A 15,352-nucleotide genomic window follows, 5' to 3' on the forward strand; every position below is an offset into this window, starting at 1 on the left:
AAGATGCAAGCTTAAGGTGGCTGGGGGGTATAAAAATCTAATATAGGAATTGGCTAATTTTTTTAGTAAATGAACTTTATCATATGTTTGGTGAAAAACAAAAATAAAAAAATCGGTTCACCGTCTAGTAATTTTTTTTTTAGGGTTCAAATTTTTATGGTTTTCATTCAAGATTACTATAGAAATGATAGGGAAATGAACGCAAAGCTACCTTTTTTGAGGAATTTCTAATGAAACCTAATATAAGATTTTTTAATGTTAGTATTTTTTCCGTTGCTTAAATATTTTTTTTACATAATAAAAAATAAAATCAACAAGTCACCGTCTAGTTAAGACAAAAAATGTACATCATTAAAAATAGTTGGCATTTTTCAAAAAAGGGAGATAACTCTCTCTTTTACATTTTTTTCAAAGTTTGGAACTATATATATATATGATACAACAGACCTGTTTATAGAAACTTGTTATACCTTCTATACATGTAAGACCATATATTATATATATAACATTTTCAAACAATCGCAGATGATTTGCATATTTGTTGCCATGGCAACCATAAGTAAAAAGGGAAAATCACTAATTTTTGGCCAATCTTTTAATGTTCAGTTCAAATTAAAGATCATACGATTTGAAAAATGAACAGAAACTTATTCTTCAATAGAGATGTGTTTTTTTTAGGACCTGCATATATATATGGAGGTCGTAATTCCTAGGGGCGAATAGTTCTTAGTATGTCTGAAGTTCTCTTGCTAAATATCATTGGTTTCAGTGGATAATATTAGCATTTCGTTTGATTGTAATGAAACTTGGACAGCTGAAAAGTAAATTCAGTTCTTATTTACTTATGGGGTTTTTAACAATCATGACTGGCTATAATGTCCTAGGATAGTCGGTCATAAGGCATTGACCATAGGAATTACGGGGATGGGGGAATGACAGTGATATCTTCAACACAGAGAAGTAATTTTCGCCTCAATAAAAGTTTCAAGACAGCTCCTAGCACAGGATTTTGCAGCTAATTCTTGCTAAATATTGGGTCAGTATGTGATCCCTTTCCTCCATAATGCATACTATTTCAATAATAACACTATTTTCCTACTGGAGTAGCACAATATTCCTTACATACAACAAATATAGTTGATCTATAGCTATTGCTTAGTTTAAAAAATACAGCCGTAAACACGAAAAACACGACTATTACCACTGAACGAGGGAAATCAGGTCAAGGTCAGATGACACCTGCCAAGTATCACATATACACTTTAGTCTTTCTATATTCTAGACATATTGCTTGATATATAAACTGAGTATGGACTTGACTGATTCATGAAATGAGTTCAAGGTCAAGTAAAATCTGTCTGACCGGCATGTATACCATTAAAAACAAAAATGTGTCCAAAGTACACGGCTGCCCCACTCGCACTATCATTTTCCATGTTCAAAGTTTCAAGTTGATTAGACTTCAACTTCATCAAAAACTACCTTGACCAAAACCTTTAACTTGAAACTTGCACTTTCATTTTCTATGTTCAGTGGACCGTGAAATTGATGTCAAAAGTCTAATTTGGCTGTAAAATTAGAAAGATCATATTATAAGTTTCAAGTTGATTTTACTTTAGCTTCATCGAAAACTTCCCTGATCAAAAACTTTAACCTGAAGCGGGACAGACGGACGAACGAACGGACGAACGAATAGACAGACGGACGGACAGACCATAAAACATAATGCCACTCTACTATCGTAGGTGGGGTATGAAAACTAAACACTAACAGGACAATAAACATACCTGTAAGGAAAATCTTCATTCAGTCGAACAAAACTGTTTAGGGACAAAACGTTTAATTATATTTTTTTAATGAAATACCATGATTTATTTTTAGAATAACTAATCCCAAAATTCCCAAGCATGAAAAATAGTGTAAACAAGTTACCGAACAACACACTAACAATTGAATATGCAACGGGCATTCGTGAATTAACGCGATGTTCTTTGGTAATTCGTTAAAAATTATTCAATATTTTAATTTTAGGAAAATTAGTCTATTAAGTAATTACCACTAATTTTTAACTTGAATATTCTTGTTTCTACTTTTTAGTTTCCCAGAATTGTGGTAATCAGCAATGCACAGAGAGACAGTTTTGTGGGAATACATCAACATTCCAACCGGTCTGTGTGGGTAAGTTTTAAGACTCGAGGGGAGTATATTCAGTCAAGTATCTTGGTGGGTATTCAAGTAAAAACAATACTCATTACCCACTGAATATATCTCCTAAACCATCGGAATTAGCCTCATTGTCATAATCACAATCATCATCATACAAAAACAAAATCATAAATGTTTTATTGGGACCATTATAAATAAGAAAATCTGCTGGTTATGCTTCGTTCTTATAGGTCCATATGAGAAGTTTCAATACTAGTTAAAGGACCTCTGTTCCTATTCAAGAATTTGATTAGAACTGTATAGAGTATTAGGTATATTTTTTCAAACGTCGTTGTAGATGTATGATGACATTAACCCCAATTCCCTTAATGGTGACTTATATATATATTAGTATCTATGAATCACCATCTTCAGATATTGAAAGAATTTGATATCAAGTTTATGGAAAGTAGAAAGAAAAGGAAGAATCAGACTAAAACAATAACGCAACCAGATACTTTAACAAGGGGAGTGGTCTCCATGAAATAAGAAATAAATACTCGTTTATATACTTAGTACTCTTAAATATGTTTACAATTGGATCTACAATTTCGATGTTATTTCTTATCAGGCCATGCTTCTTAAATAGAGGGACGAAAGATACCAGAGGGAGAGTCAAACTCATAGATAGAAAATAAATTGACAACTCTATGGCTAAAAATAAAATAAACAAATAGACAAATAATAGTGCAGAAGACACAACAAAGAAAACAAAGACTAAGCAACACGAACACCACCAAACTTGGGGTGATCTCAGGTGCTCTGGAAGGGTAAGCAGATCCTTCTCCACATGTGGCAACCTGCGTGTTGCTTATGTTATTACAAATCCGAAAAATAGTCTACTTCGGAAGGTCACATTCGTGAAAAAGGAAGGGTATTGTAGTTACGACATAAGGAACATATCCGATATCATATGTGAAATGGTTATTCCATAACGGTCAACAAACTCGGGATGGCGTCCGCAAAATTTATTAAGGAATTTCAAATTGCACAAATAAATTATATATGATCTTTCTATATACAAAGTAACTTCAATTTGTTCAGTTGTTACAAGTCAATATTGGTAAAATTTTCAATAATTATAAACTTTTTTTAGCATAATATACATATATCTAGTGCTGATTTTGAAGTCAAAAATGTACTAATCGGGTGTATTAATATTTATCATATACGTATTATATTTTTATAATCTGTACATATTTAAACATATCACTATAACAAAAATAAAATAGTTACTTACCGTACTCTTATAATAAATTCATCTTTTAAAATAGGTCCATTTAAGTATCTCACTATGGTAATTTTGAAATTCAATGTTAAAGTTAATATTCAAGGCTATATTTTCCTAAAATGAACCTTGTAGTTCAGATTTAATTTATGTCTCGATGTAGCATTGTAGCATATGAAGGTATATTTCTTATTATATATTAGAATTGACAAGGTAAAATATAGGTTGCTTAACATTTTTAGTTAAACTTTTTTATTAACACTGTATCATATGCACTTAAAGCTCCAAATGGGAGTTTAAACATATTTTATTTGCAAAAGTAGCAAAAGAGATTGGACACAAGTTATAACAACATTAGAGACGTCCTCTCCCAATATAAATATAAACACAAAGTACATTAGATAATGGCGAAAAAGAAAAAATACAACATAGTGGTAATGCATGTAATACATACTTCAAACAAAAATTAGAAATAAAAAGAAAAAAGAAAAAAAAAATACAATATAATAAGGAATAATAATGAAACAACTAGACTGGAGTGAAAGGTTGTAAAGTAGAAATTTAGAATGTTAATTGATTGTTTTAAATCTTTGTGTTATTCTGATATAAGATTGTACGGACTCAAAAATGTCTTTGTTTTGCTGAAAAGAAAGGTCACCGTCACCAGCTAATAGAAGCTCAATGGATATAGCATACCTTTCTAATTTTGTAAATAGTATTTCTCTTGCTTCGTTGTGAAGAGCGCACTCTAAAAAATAGTGTATACTATCCTCAACAGGGTGGCCACAGCTGCATGCGGGACTTGGTTTAATATTAACACGATGTAAATCTGAATTTAAAGAACTGCACATATGTCTCAAACGTGTATGAATGATATTAAGTTTTCTATCCCCACAACTAAAATAGGAAGGTGGCTGAATCAATTTGGACTTCATCTTTCGTTTAAAAATATTTATGTTTTTGGACGTACGTATGTCGGGGGGAAGGCTATTCCATTCAATAGTAGTGGATGGGAAAAAGGATTTTCTAGTTATGTCTAGTCTATAACCGGGTACTACATAATTATTACTGTTTCGCAAATCGTAGTTAGATACTTGACCAACAAGCGGGGGCATTAAATCACAGAGATAATCAGGGGCAGTCCCATTATGTAAAGAATAGAACATATTGAGCTTTCTGGATTTTCTTCTGTCCACAAGCAGTTGCCAGCCAGTTTCAAAATATATAGCTTCCCCGACTAGCAAACACGGGCAACCCAGTTACTAACCGCCCTGCTTCTAACTGAACATGTTCTAAATTGTCGGCTTCTTGTTGAGTACAACCATCCCATAACTCACATGCATATTCCATAACAGGTCTTATAAAAGTTAAATATATACGAGCAAGATAATTTCTATTCAATACATATTTTAATTTTTTAAGAACATTTAATCTTGTGCTTGCACACTTTAAAATATTTTCTATATGTGTATGGAATTTACCATTGGAATCAAAAGTAATCCCTAAGTGTTTATGACAGGAGACAAATTCTACTAGTTGGTTTTGAAATTCGATTTCAATATCATCTGGGGAAGTATGGCAGGAGAATATCATAGCCTTTGTCTTATTAGGGTTAAAGTTAATAAGCCAATCTTTAGACCATACTGAAATTTGTTCTAAATCGCTGTTTAAGACATCCTCTATAGTGTAAGGGTTATTGCTGGAATAAGAAAGAGATGTATCATCAGCAAACAATCGAGTTAGACTTGTCAAATTATCAGCTATGTCATTTACATAAATAAGAAATAGTAGGGGACCTAATACAGAGCCTTGCGGAACTCCTGCATTAGTATTATCAAAAGGCGAATAGGCATTTGAAACAAAAACGCTTTGTTTTCTATTTGAAATATAACTTTCAAACCATTTATAAAGATTTCCATCAATACCATACGCTTTTAGTTTTATTAAGAGGCCACTATGCCATACCCTATCAAAAGCTTTCGAGATATCACATAATATAAGAGATGTTATATAGCGATCATCAAGTGACATGCATATCCTATAGTAAATTTCTATTAGCTGGTGAACGGTAGAATGACCTGGAATAAAACCTGATTGAAATTTGTATAATAAATTGTTTGCTATTAAGTGATTAAATACATTTTTAAACACAATTCTTTCAAAAACTTTACCCACTGCTGATAATAATGAGATTGGTCTATAATTGGAAACCAGTGATTTGTCTCCGGTTTTGAATAACGGCATGACAATAGCTGTTTTCCATTGACTAGGAAACTCTGCCTTTTCAAATGACAAATTAAATAACAATGATAAGGGTACACTGACAGTATAACTTGTCTTTTTTAGCATTTGGTGACTAATTGAGTCATTACCTGATGCTTTTCCCAATTTTAAAGTCTGCAAAATATCAATGACTTGATTTGAGTTTATAAAGAAAATATCTATTTTAGAATTTGACCTAGTCAGAAATTCTGGAGATTGATCATTATTTTCATTTATAGTAGATATGGAACAAAAATACTTATTCAAAAGACATGTGATGCTTTATCGTAATTTTCAGTGACTAATTCGTCATTTTCATTTTTAAGTTGAGTGATATGAGTAGAATTACCCGATGTCCAAATGGGAGTCTGATGATATGATGAAATGATATCTAATTTTTTTAACATCAATATTCAAAATGGGAGTCTGATGATATGATGAAATGATATCTCATTTTTTGTCGAGCCTTCGACTTTAGTCGAAAAAGCGAGACTAAGCGATCCTACATTCCGTCGTCGTCGGCGTCATCAAATATTCACTCTGTGGTTAAAGTTTTTGAAAATTTAATAACTTTCTTAAATTATACTGAATTTTTACCAAACTTGGACAGAAGCTTGTTTATTATCATAAGATAGTATCCAGAAGTAAATTTTGTAAAACTAAAATTCTATTTTTTCTGTTTTTTACTTATAAATGGACTCAGTTTTTCTGCGGGGAAATATTTCATTTACTCTGTGGATAAAGTTTTTAAAATTTGAATATCTTTCTTAAACTATACTGGATTTCTATCAAACTTGAAAAAAGCTTGTTTATGATCATAAGATAGTATCCAGAAATAAAGTTTGCAAAAATAAAATTCCTTTTTTTCTGTTTTTTTACTTATAAATGAGCTTTGTTTTTTCTGCGGGGAAACATTACATTCACTCTGTGGTTAAAGTTTTTAAAATTTTAATAACTTTCTTCAACTATTCTGGGTTTGTACCAAACTTGGACAGAAGCTTGTTTATGATCATAAGATAGTATCCAGAAGTAAATTTTGTAAAAATAAATAATCCACTTTTTCCGTATTATACTTTTAAATGGACTTAGGGTTTTTGCCAGGAAATAACACATTCACTCTGTGGTTGAATATTTTTAAAAATTTAATAACTTTCTTATAATACTATTTTAAATGTGTACAGAAGCTTGTTTATGATCAAAAGCTAGTATCAAGAAAGGAAATTTTGTCAATATTTGGTACCTGTGTATCTGTATTTTACTTATAAATGGACTTAGTTTTTCTTCCAGTTAATTTTACATACAGTCTACAGTTAAAGTTTTTCAAACATTTATTCGATTCATAAACTATCCTGAAATTTTCAACAAACTTGGACAGAAGCTTCTTACAATCAAAAGATAGTATCAAGAGGAATATTTTTATTGATTGTTTTCCTCATTTTTGTTGAGCCTGGGAGTTAGAGCAAAAGTAGTCGAGACACTGGGTTCCGCGGAACCCTTACAAATTTTTTAACATCAATATTCAAAATGTGAGTCTGATGATATTATGAAATGATATGTCATTTTTTAAACATTAATATTTCACAACAGACTATGCCAGTATTTGTATTTGGTGATGATGTAAATAATTATATGGCGATATAACTTTATAACAACAGTCGCTAACTAACTGAACAACCATTGCAAGGAGTCGTTGCCGATACTCTAAGGTGGGGACTGCAACTGCATATAATTGTTATGTTCCAAATGTAAAAGTTGTAGAATCTTCTTCTCTCTCTTTTTTTTTTAGTAGTATTAAAACTTACATGCTTTGTCTGATCATGTAAATTGTATGTCATGTATTTATGTGAATTTTAAAATTGAAGTTTGAAGTAAAAATCACCTTATGTGAAAAATCAAGTCAATATCAGATACAGATTTTATATTTTACTAGATTGCTTTTTTATACGAATATTTTAAGCTTCGATTTATAGGAACTATTTATTGCAATATATCATTTATTTTATTATTAAGACAATAAGGACCCTATAATCTGTTTTGGTATCATGGGTCATCTTTAGGTTAAGTCATTCGATGTATCTAAATTCATACCCATTACAATAACTTAATACTAAGTTTCTAAATCTTTTTTTATATGCATATATTGCCTTTACCTAAACAAACATTATTATTAGTACTGTGGAGTTTGAAAAATACTTTCTATTTTTAGTTTATGTATATCTTTCCAGGTTGTAATGCTGCCTGTTACAACTGTACCGGATCTGGCCCAGAAAGATGCATTATTTGTGCATCCAATTATTATATGTTCAACAAAATTTGCAGAAGTAAGTATGGTCTTGAAATTGTTTATAGAAACTTTCATTATTAAGTAATTTTGATACCCGATAGTATGCACACACAAAAAAGCAGAATTTGCTTGACTGAATATTTCTTTGTTATTCAGACTAAAACGCAGAATAATTCAGGAAATGATAGGTCTTAAAATACATATTGAAGTTTGGTTAACTGATATCGGGTCACGTACTACACACTATGTTTAACATTTGAGACATTAACTAAAAGGAGTATTTCATATTGATTATTTCATATTTAATTTTTTATTGTTTCCGTCCACTGTACGATTTTGACTTGGAAGTACAATCAATATTCTACTATCCAATTACTGGTTTGTTTCTTTGATTACTCACTTTTATGATTCCTTGACCGGCTTTCTCCTTTTTGAATTATAGCTCTTTTTCCTTTTAAGAAGCTTTGGGTTTTCAAATATTTATGCCTCCAGCATCACCGATAAGCCATTGTTTGTCAAAATGCGCATTTGATGCAGCGAAATTGGTAACGTGTTTTTTTCAACAAATGTTGTTTCTCTTTGCAAATTATAGACTGGATCTTAACAGGGCAACATATGCCTCTGCCCAGACAAAGCACAATAATGTGATAATGATATACAGGCGTTTTTACCAATTTGGAATGAAAAATAACAATGATTTTTAGCCTAGCAAAAGGTTAAAATTAATTGAAAGATTTGCCAATTTTAAAGATGCAGTCGTCAAAAAGATCTCTAATTACAGGGTCAATTCAGGAATCGGTAATTAAACTTTTGCATCATATATTGATTATAGAGATTTTTTATGAACTACTCAGAAACTAGTTTATATGGTTAAAGGTTTAAACAAATCACAAATTAATATTTTTACCATTGACCTTAATTTATCTGGGAACGTGTTTTTCAGTCAGATTAACAGATTATACTTACTATTATATTAAAGTTCAACAACACAACACACTTTACTTTGTTTTGGTTAATTTTTCATACAGAAATAATAATAAAAAAATGATCTAAAAAAAAACAAATCATCAGCCCAACAACAATCACCGTAGACAGCAGGAGTTAATTTTTTTTATATATAAATTTAACAAAAATGACAAAAGTTTCCCGTAAATTTCGCTTAGTTCTTCTCCGAGACGCTATTTCGTTATACGATAGATTTATCAAGTAGCAATTAAAACATATAAGAAAAATAATCTTTCATCATCTTCTTCTAAATCCATCAATTTCGTACCACCGACATTATGATTGCTCAACGCAAACATTTTGAGTTTTGTGTAAATTTGTTTAAATGGTTTTCGAATCTTAAAACTTAGAAAAACAGGGAATTATGTTACCTGAAAGACTTAAAATATAACCAAAATGACATTTGCATAACTTTACCAGTATTAACCTATTTTTTAGCAGTTTCAATAACAAGTTTATCTATGATTTCACAAAGCTATTGCTTCATTCAAAAAGTGTGTGAAACTTATTTGATTTCATATAATCAAAAGGGCACTTTGTAAAACAAACGGCTGAATAAATTTTCTTCCTGCTAAAAGTTTGTTTTAAATTTACCTCAAAATTGAGAAAATCACACCAAAATATCTCTAAAGATACATTTTTCATTGAATATTCGAAAATGCCTAGTTACAAGAAAAGAAATCAATATGAATATGCCATTCCACGTATCTACTTAAAATAACTAAGGATAGAATCAGATGAGTTAATTTAGATTTGACCAAAATGTTAATGATGGTAATCTCTCCAAGGGGTGAGATACTTTTTTGGCCAGTGTTTTTTTTATATTATCTATGTTGTTTTTGTACTGTATTCCTGTCATTGAATGTTATCATTTTAGCGGGTGGTTTGGCAAGCCATAAACTCTAGTTCAACACACCGATTTTTAGTAAAAAGTCCTGTACCAAGTTAGGAATATGGCAGTCGTTATCAAATAGTCCGTGTGTATGTATGTCGGCGTTTGTTTGTTGTTGCAGTTCCGTATTTCTGTTACACCGTTGTTTTTTCCTCTTATAGTTGAGATGTTTTTCTTGGTTTAAGTTTCTAACACGGATGTGTTTCCGCTTAATCGAGTTTTGACTCAGGCATTTACTTTGAAACATCAATAAACTATTGTTCCCTTCATTCATTTTTTACCCTTGTCTATAATTTAAATAAATCATGCAAATAGATCAACTGAAAACGTAATCCCAACGAGCTTAAATGAACTGGAGCCCCATTTCAATCCCAATGTAACATAAGTTTGATCCTTTTTATATTTTTTGCTACGTAAAGATATAATCCAGACACAAGATAAGCGCTAGCAAACCGTTTTCCTTAATCAGCGAAATTTGGATGCATGATTTTGTGATACAGCAACACTATTTGAAATGTGTCCAGTTTAATAGACTATTGTGTAGTCTGGGGTATAAAAAAATATGTTTTCGGTAGTTGAGTGATTCCTTTCCTTATCGGCTTCATACAAAGTTTTTATTTATTAGTATCGCTTACTGCATGATAACATGAGGATGTAAGATCAGCTGTGTTTCATTAATAGTAAGTAAGGATGGAATAACTACTATAATCACATCAATTTTGTTTTAACTCTAATTGTTAACTTTACATCTCTACGACGAACTTTCTTCTTCGGTTAGGGATAAGCCGAGGTTAATCAACACTTAACATATATTTCGAAGATAGATCTATACAATGTGTTCTTTCAATTAAGGAAACTTCCGTGGATAAACTTTATCAATGAATTTATACTTTTACAGTCTGTGATGATTCGTGTGATGGTTGTACAGGAGCTGGACCAGAGAAATGTAAAAAATGCAAAATAGCATACTATAACGTGGGAGGAACTTGTAGACGTAGGTGTTTTTACACATTGCTTTCATATTCAGTCAGCAATAAGTATGGGTTCAACATTCAGAACAGCAACAGTAATGTTAACAAAATCTCAGTGCCTGTGTCAATTATCAAATCTTACAGGGGAAAAACTCCTGAAACAAGATTTTCATAACCTGATAATTAACGACAGAGACATATCAACATATATGTTGATATATATCTCTATTCACAGTTATAAAACCAAAACTGTTAAAAAAATATAATAATGAATGTTGTTAAGAAATCCTCATTTAAAGTATGAAAGAATATTATGAAAATAAAGACGTTAAACCTCAACTATTGTAAGTATTTGCGACGAAACAATAAGTCAATGTCTGATATGTTTTATTTCAATTAATTTAACAGCTTGTCCAGACGATACATTTGGTCAGAACTGTGAAAATACATGTCACTGTTTGAATGGACCCACTGACTGCGACAGAGAGACGGGAAAATGTGATTCATGGCAATGTGAATGGGGATGGAAAGGTCCGCCTGAATGCCAAACAGGTAAGTTAAAATAATGTGATATTAAAACCTATTGGGTGTCAGTCTGATATATTTTCAAGCATTTTTGTAAGGTTTATAGGAAACTAATTCAACTCCCTTCCAATCGATTACGAAGCAAATATAACACTTTTAGAAGAAAACCTCTGGACACAAACAACGTAACGTTAGTAAGACATAAATTGAAATTAATAAATGAAGGCGGTAAATGTATTTTAACTTACATAAACTAATGGTACTGTCATCAAAGCTCACGAAACTATATATATCCAACCTTTTCAAAATCGATGCTTCTGTAATGGGAACCCTCAAATGATACAGATCGTCAAAAAAGGTGATGCAGAAAAGAAAAATGTTTATAAGATGGTTTGAAAAAATTTCAAAAATGTAACGCTGTGTTTAGGAGGAGATGCGGATACAAAAAACGTCTCTCCGAAATAATGCAATGACAAATCAATGCTTTGGTAAGGGCAACTTGAAATATAATTCGGAGCAGTGATAAAATAAAATTGATTGAATAAAAAATCAAAACAAAAAGTGCACAACCGCTCTCCATACTAACGATTTTGAGAAAATACATTATCATTTTATGAGGTTTAGGAACAGTTATTGATACTAAAAGGATACCTCCCAAATAAAGCAATGGCAAAGTCAATGTTCACAAAATTGAGAGGAGTACATAATTTACTCTGAAAACGGAATGTCAGTTTTAAAAGTAGATTTAGTTTGTATATAATTCAACACATTTTTCCTTATTGTAAAAGACAAACAAGTTTTTCTTATAAATTAAGGAAAAGGTTTCGAGGTTTAAAGATTATTAGCAACATGATGACTGACGTAGAAACAGTGTTTGAATCATATTTTCGGGTTAATCGTGTTTGGTGAAATGTAAGTTTAGAAATTGATGTGTTTTCACTGAAACGTCTGTCTATATGATTTTAAGCCAATACATTTTGGCTTATCCTTTTTCAGCTTGCGAACCTAATTTCTTTGGTATAAATTGCAACAAAGAGTGTAATTGTCCAGACAATGACACGTGCAGTCCAATAAATGGACGATGTGATTCAGGAAATTGTCATCCTGAATATGGTGGACCAGCTTGCCAGATACGTAAGTACATATATATAGTTCTAATGTATGGTTTTATATTTTTAGGTGAATTCAATCGAACGATGCAATGAATCTAGTGTGCCTGCCAAAACGATTATTTGCACCTCACTGTTAAATGTAGCAACTCATGAAAATATGTTCAACTATCTTCATTAACCACAGCGACATTTTCATTACTTTGCATTCATCAAAAGCCAATTTCAACAGTCTTTTTTTAAATAGTATTGTTGGTTGGATTTCATTAATCACATGAGAAATGATTATAAAAAAGTCACACCTTTACAGTCTTTCATCATTGTCAACCAAAGTTAAATAAATGATCATAACTTCGCACCACGGTGCGAAGTTATTACTCTTTTTGAATATTCACGTCAACTTAAAATTATTGATTATTAAATATTTTGATTGGCTGACTTATCACATGTCTAATGTTCTTTTGGTAAAATGAGAAAGAAAACTGAGAAAATGTTCCGGTCAAGAGGAAGAGTTTAATATTGAATTCTGAAAAAAATCAAATTACAACATTGGTATTCAAGACCGAATCAACAATTATTGCTAAATGTTGACGTTATTGCTGATAATGTGGGGCACTCCGTTTACTTTTATAAGGTTAAACTTATATTTATTATTATACGCATAACACCCAATTTTGAATTTTGTCTCCCTCAAAATGTTGGGGATTGTTTTGCAATACCATAAGACATATGGTGGACTTAAATGTATTCATAATTCTTCCTGCTTTTTACCTTACAGATTTACCGAAGCTTGTAGAGCAACCAAAAATTACAAATAATAAATGCGGTAATCTGACATTGGGCTGGATTGGATGGGTGGAAGATATCGACATTGGAAAAGGACCCATAGCTCAGTATCTGTAAGATTTTTGCTCTGTAGGGAAGTTGTGCTGTATTGGGAAAATGATACATAGCACCTTAAATGTTGCTTATTATTAATTGTAAACAAAAATAATCCATCTTTGCAAACTTCAAAGACAAAAAAAAATCATTTTAAAAAAACAAGAAAAAAACAATATAAGTTAGGTAAAATGAACTAAAAATCCAGAACAACACCAACACAGTGCCGTTTTCAAGGAACTGTTAAGTTAGTCAGAAACATTAATCATTAAAAGAGACAACCAAACAATTAATTGTTACATAATCTAAGGTAATGGATAGCCAAATGAATGTAGTAGTATGAGTTTATCAGTGATTTGCTGATTCCCCCGTTTCAATGCACATAGAGGCGCTTGCCACATGAGCTTTGACTCTGGAGGCTCACAAATCAAATAGAAGTTTGCTTTCATTATATTGCATGTTTTATTTGGTAGTATTTGCATGATGCTGCATGATTTTTTATGTGATAGTCGGTTAAAGAGCTCACCAGAGCTCATGTTTTCTCTGTTATAATGTATATATATGCCGACTCTAAATAAAATTTACTTACTTACTTACTTATCTCTATACAAATAAAGAGTCGAACATCTGATTACAATAAGCATATCTTTAAAGCCTTAAACGGAAGAAAGCGTACTGATGACATGTATGTTTAAGTGTGTGGTTTTGAATGACAGACATGTTTGGATATTTTTAAAAGGGAAGGCATCAAGATATCCGTGTTACTGTGAATTTGAAGACAAATTTTGCGACTTGTTAGATATATAATTGTAAAAGTATACTTAGTATAAATACAACATGTACCTAAAATTTAGGAAGGTTCTCCAATCAACTTTTGAGTGAGACTGAAAAAACTTGGCAACCAATTTTGTCTAGAATAGAAGAACAAAAATTGACAAACGGATCAACAAAGGCCAAAAGTTTTGAATTTCCACACTGGATAAGGACTAGGAAAATGATATATGATATATAAGTTTTCTTTATTTTTAGTGTTTGGCAGGAAAAGATGAACTCCTCTTCTGGCTGGACTTTAATCAGAAATATTTCTCATACTGATGCTACAACTCAATATGCCTTCAATCTTACCAACCTTGACCCTAAAGGAGAATACAGATACAGAATAGATGTTCGTGCACAGGATGGGGACAAACTGATGGAAGAGATATCTAAAGGATTTGTAACAGATTTCTATAGTGTTGAATGTTTCAGTGAGTATATTTGTCATTAAACTTTTTATCAAAATTATATTTTTGCGTACTTTGTCTTAAAAAAATATTTCCAATGGTACGCCGCATCATGTTCCTTTTAAGTAAATAGTGTACACTATCTGCATAATATTATTATTTGAATTCCATTTATTATCCCGTCTGTTAAGTTTGCTCACCTAATTTTGTCACTATAACGGAACTACATATAACTGCCATACAAGTTGAAGGTTGAGCTATCTGTGAAACCAAGTTTAACATACTTCGGAAAATGCAATTACCAAGGCAAGAATATGAAAGTTATTTTTTTAGGTAGTGTCATTTGTTGATATAGTCAAGCAGTTAGTTTGTCAGTTTAAATTTACTTTCATGACGAGTAACCTCGTCGAACGAGCTTTTTCGGTGTTCAAACAGTGCCGATTATGACTCCCGTTTAAGGTCAGACAGCACTAAGACTCGAAAAGTTAAGCTCAATAACTATCCTCATTGATCTGGAATGTTCCAACATTAACGAAGTCGTATACGTTTGTTTCAAATTCTTACGGATCGACAATTGGTCCGGAGAAGTCGGATAAGCACCCTGACAGTTAAGTGTGTCCCGTTATCTCATGATCCAGAGAAATTGTAACTGGTTTTTTTTTATTTTCGATTGAGTCTAGTTTAAACCCAGATCTTGTCGAATGCGAAACGAATTGTCTTTTCCGAATCCGTTCCGAAATAGTCCCGCTGTTAGTACGAGATTCTCAAT

General features: G+C 31.5%; 1 protein-coding gene across 2 annotated transcripts in view; it reads left to right on the forward strand.

Moving 5' to 3' along the window:
- Positions 1-15,352, forward strand: part of LOC134706770 (receptor-type tyrosine-protein phosphatase F-like) — a 44,985-nt gene that overhangs the window by 16,708 nt on the left and 12,925 nt on the right. For both annotated transcript variants that reach the window (XM_063566034.1, XM_063566032.1), the window contains exons 3-9: positions 2,098-2,178; positions 7,921-8,016; positions 10,775-10,870; positions 11,256-11,399; positions 12,369-12,506; positions 13,260-13,380; positions 14,390-14,607. In XM_063566034.1, coding sequence (XP_063422104.1) covers positions 2,098-2,178; positions 7,921-8,016; positions 10,775-10,870; positions 11,256-11,399; positions 12,369-12,506; positions 13,260-13,380; positions 14,390-14,607 — 894 coding nt within the window. The remainder of the gene's footprint in view (positions 1-2,097; positions 2,179-7,920; positions 8,017-10,774; positions 10,871-11,255; positions 11,400-12,368; positions 12,507-13,259; positions 13,381-14,389; positions 14,608-15,352) is intronic.

The sequence above is a fragment of the Mytilus trossulus genome, chromosome 2 (genome assembly GCF_036588685.1).
Source record: "Mytilus trossulus isolate FHL-02 chromosome 2, PNRI_Mtr1.1.1.hap1, whole genome shotgun sequence".
NCBI classification, from domain to species: Eukaryota; Metazoa; Mollusca; class Bivalvia; order Mytilida; family Mytilidae; genus Mytilus; species Mytilus trossulus.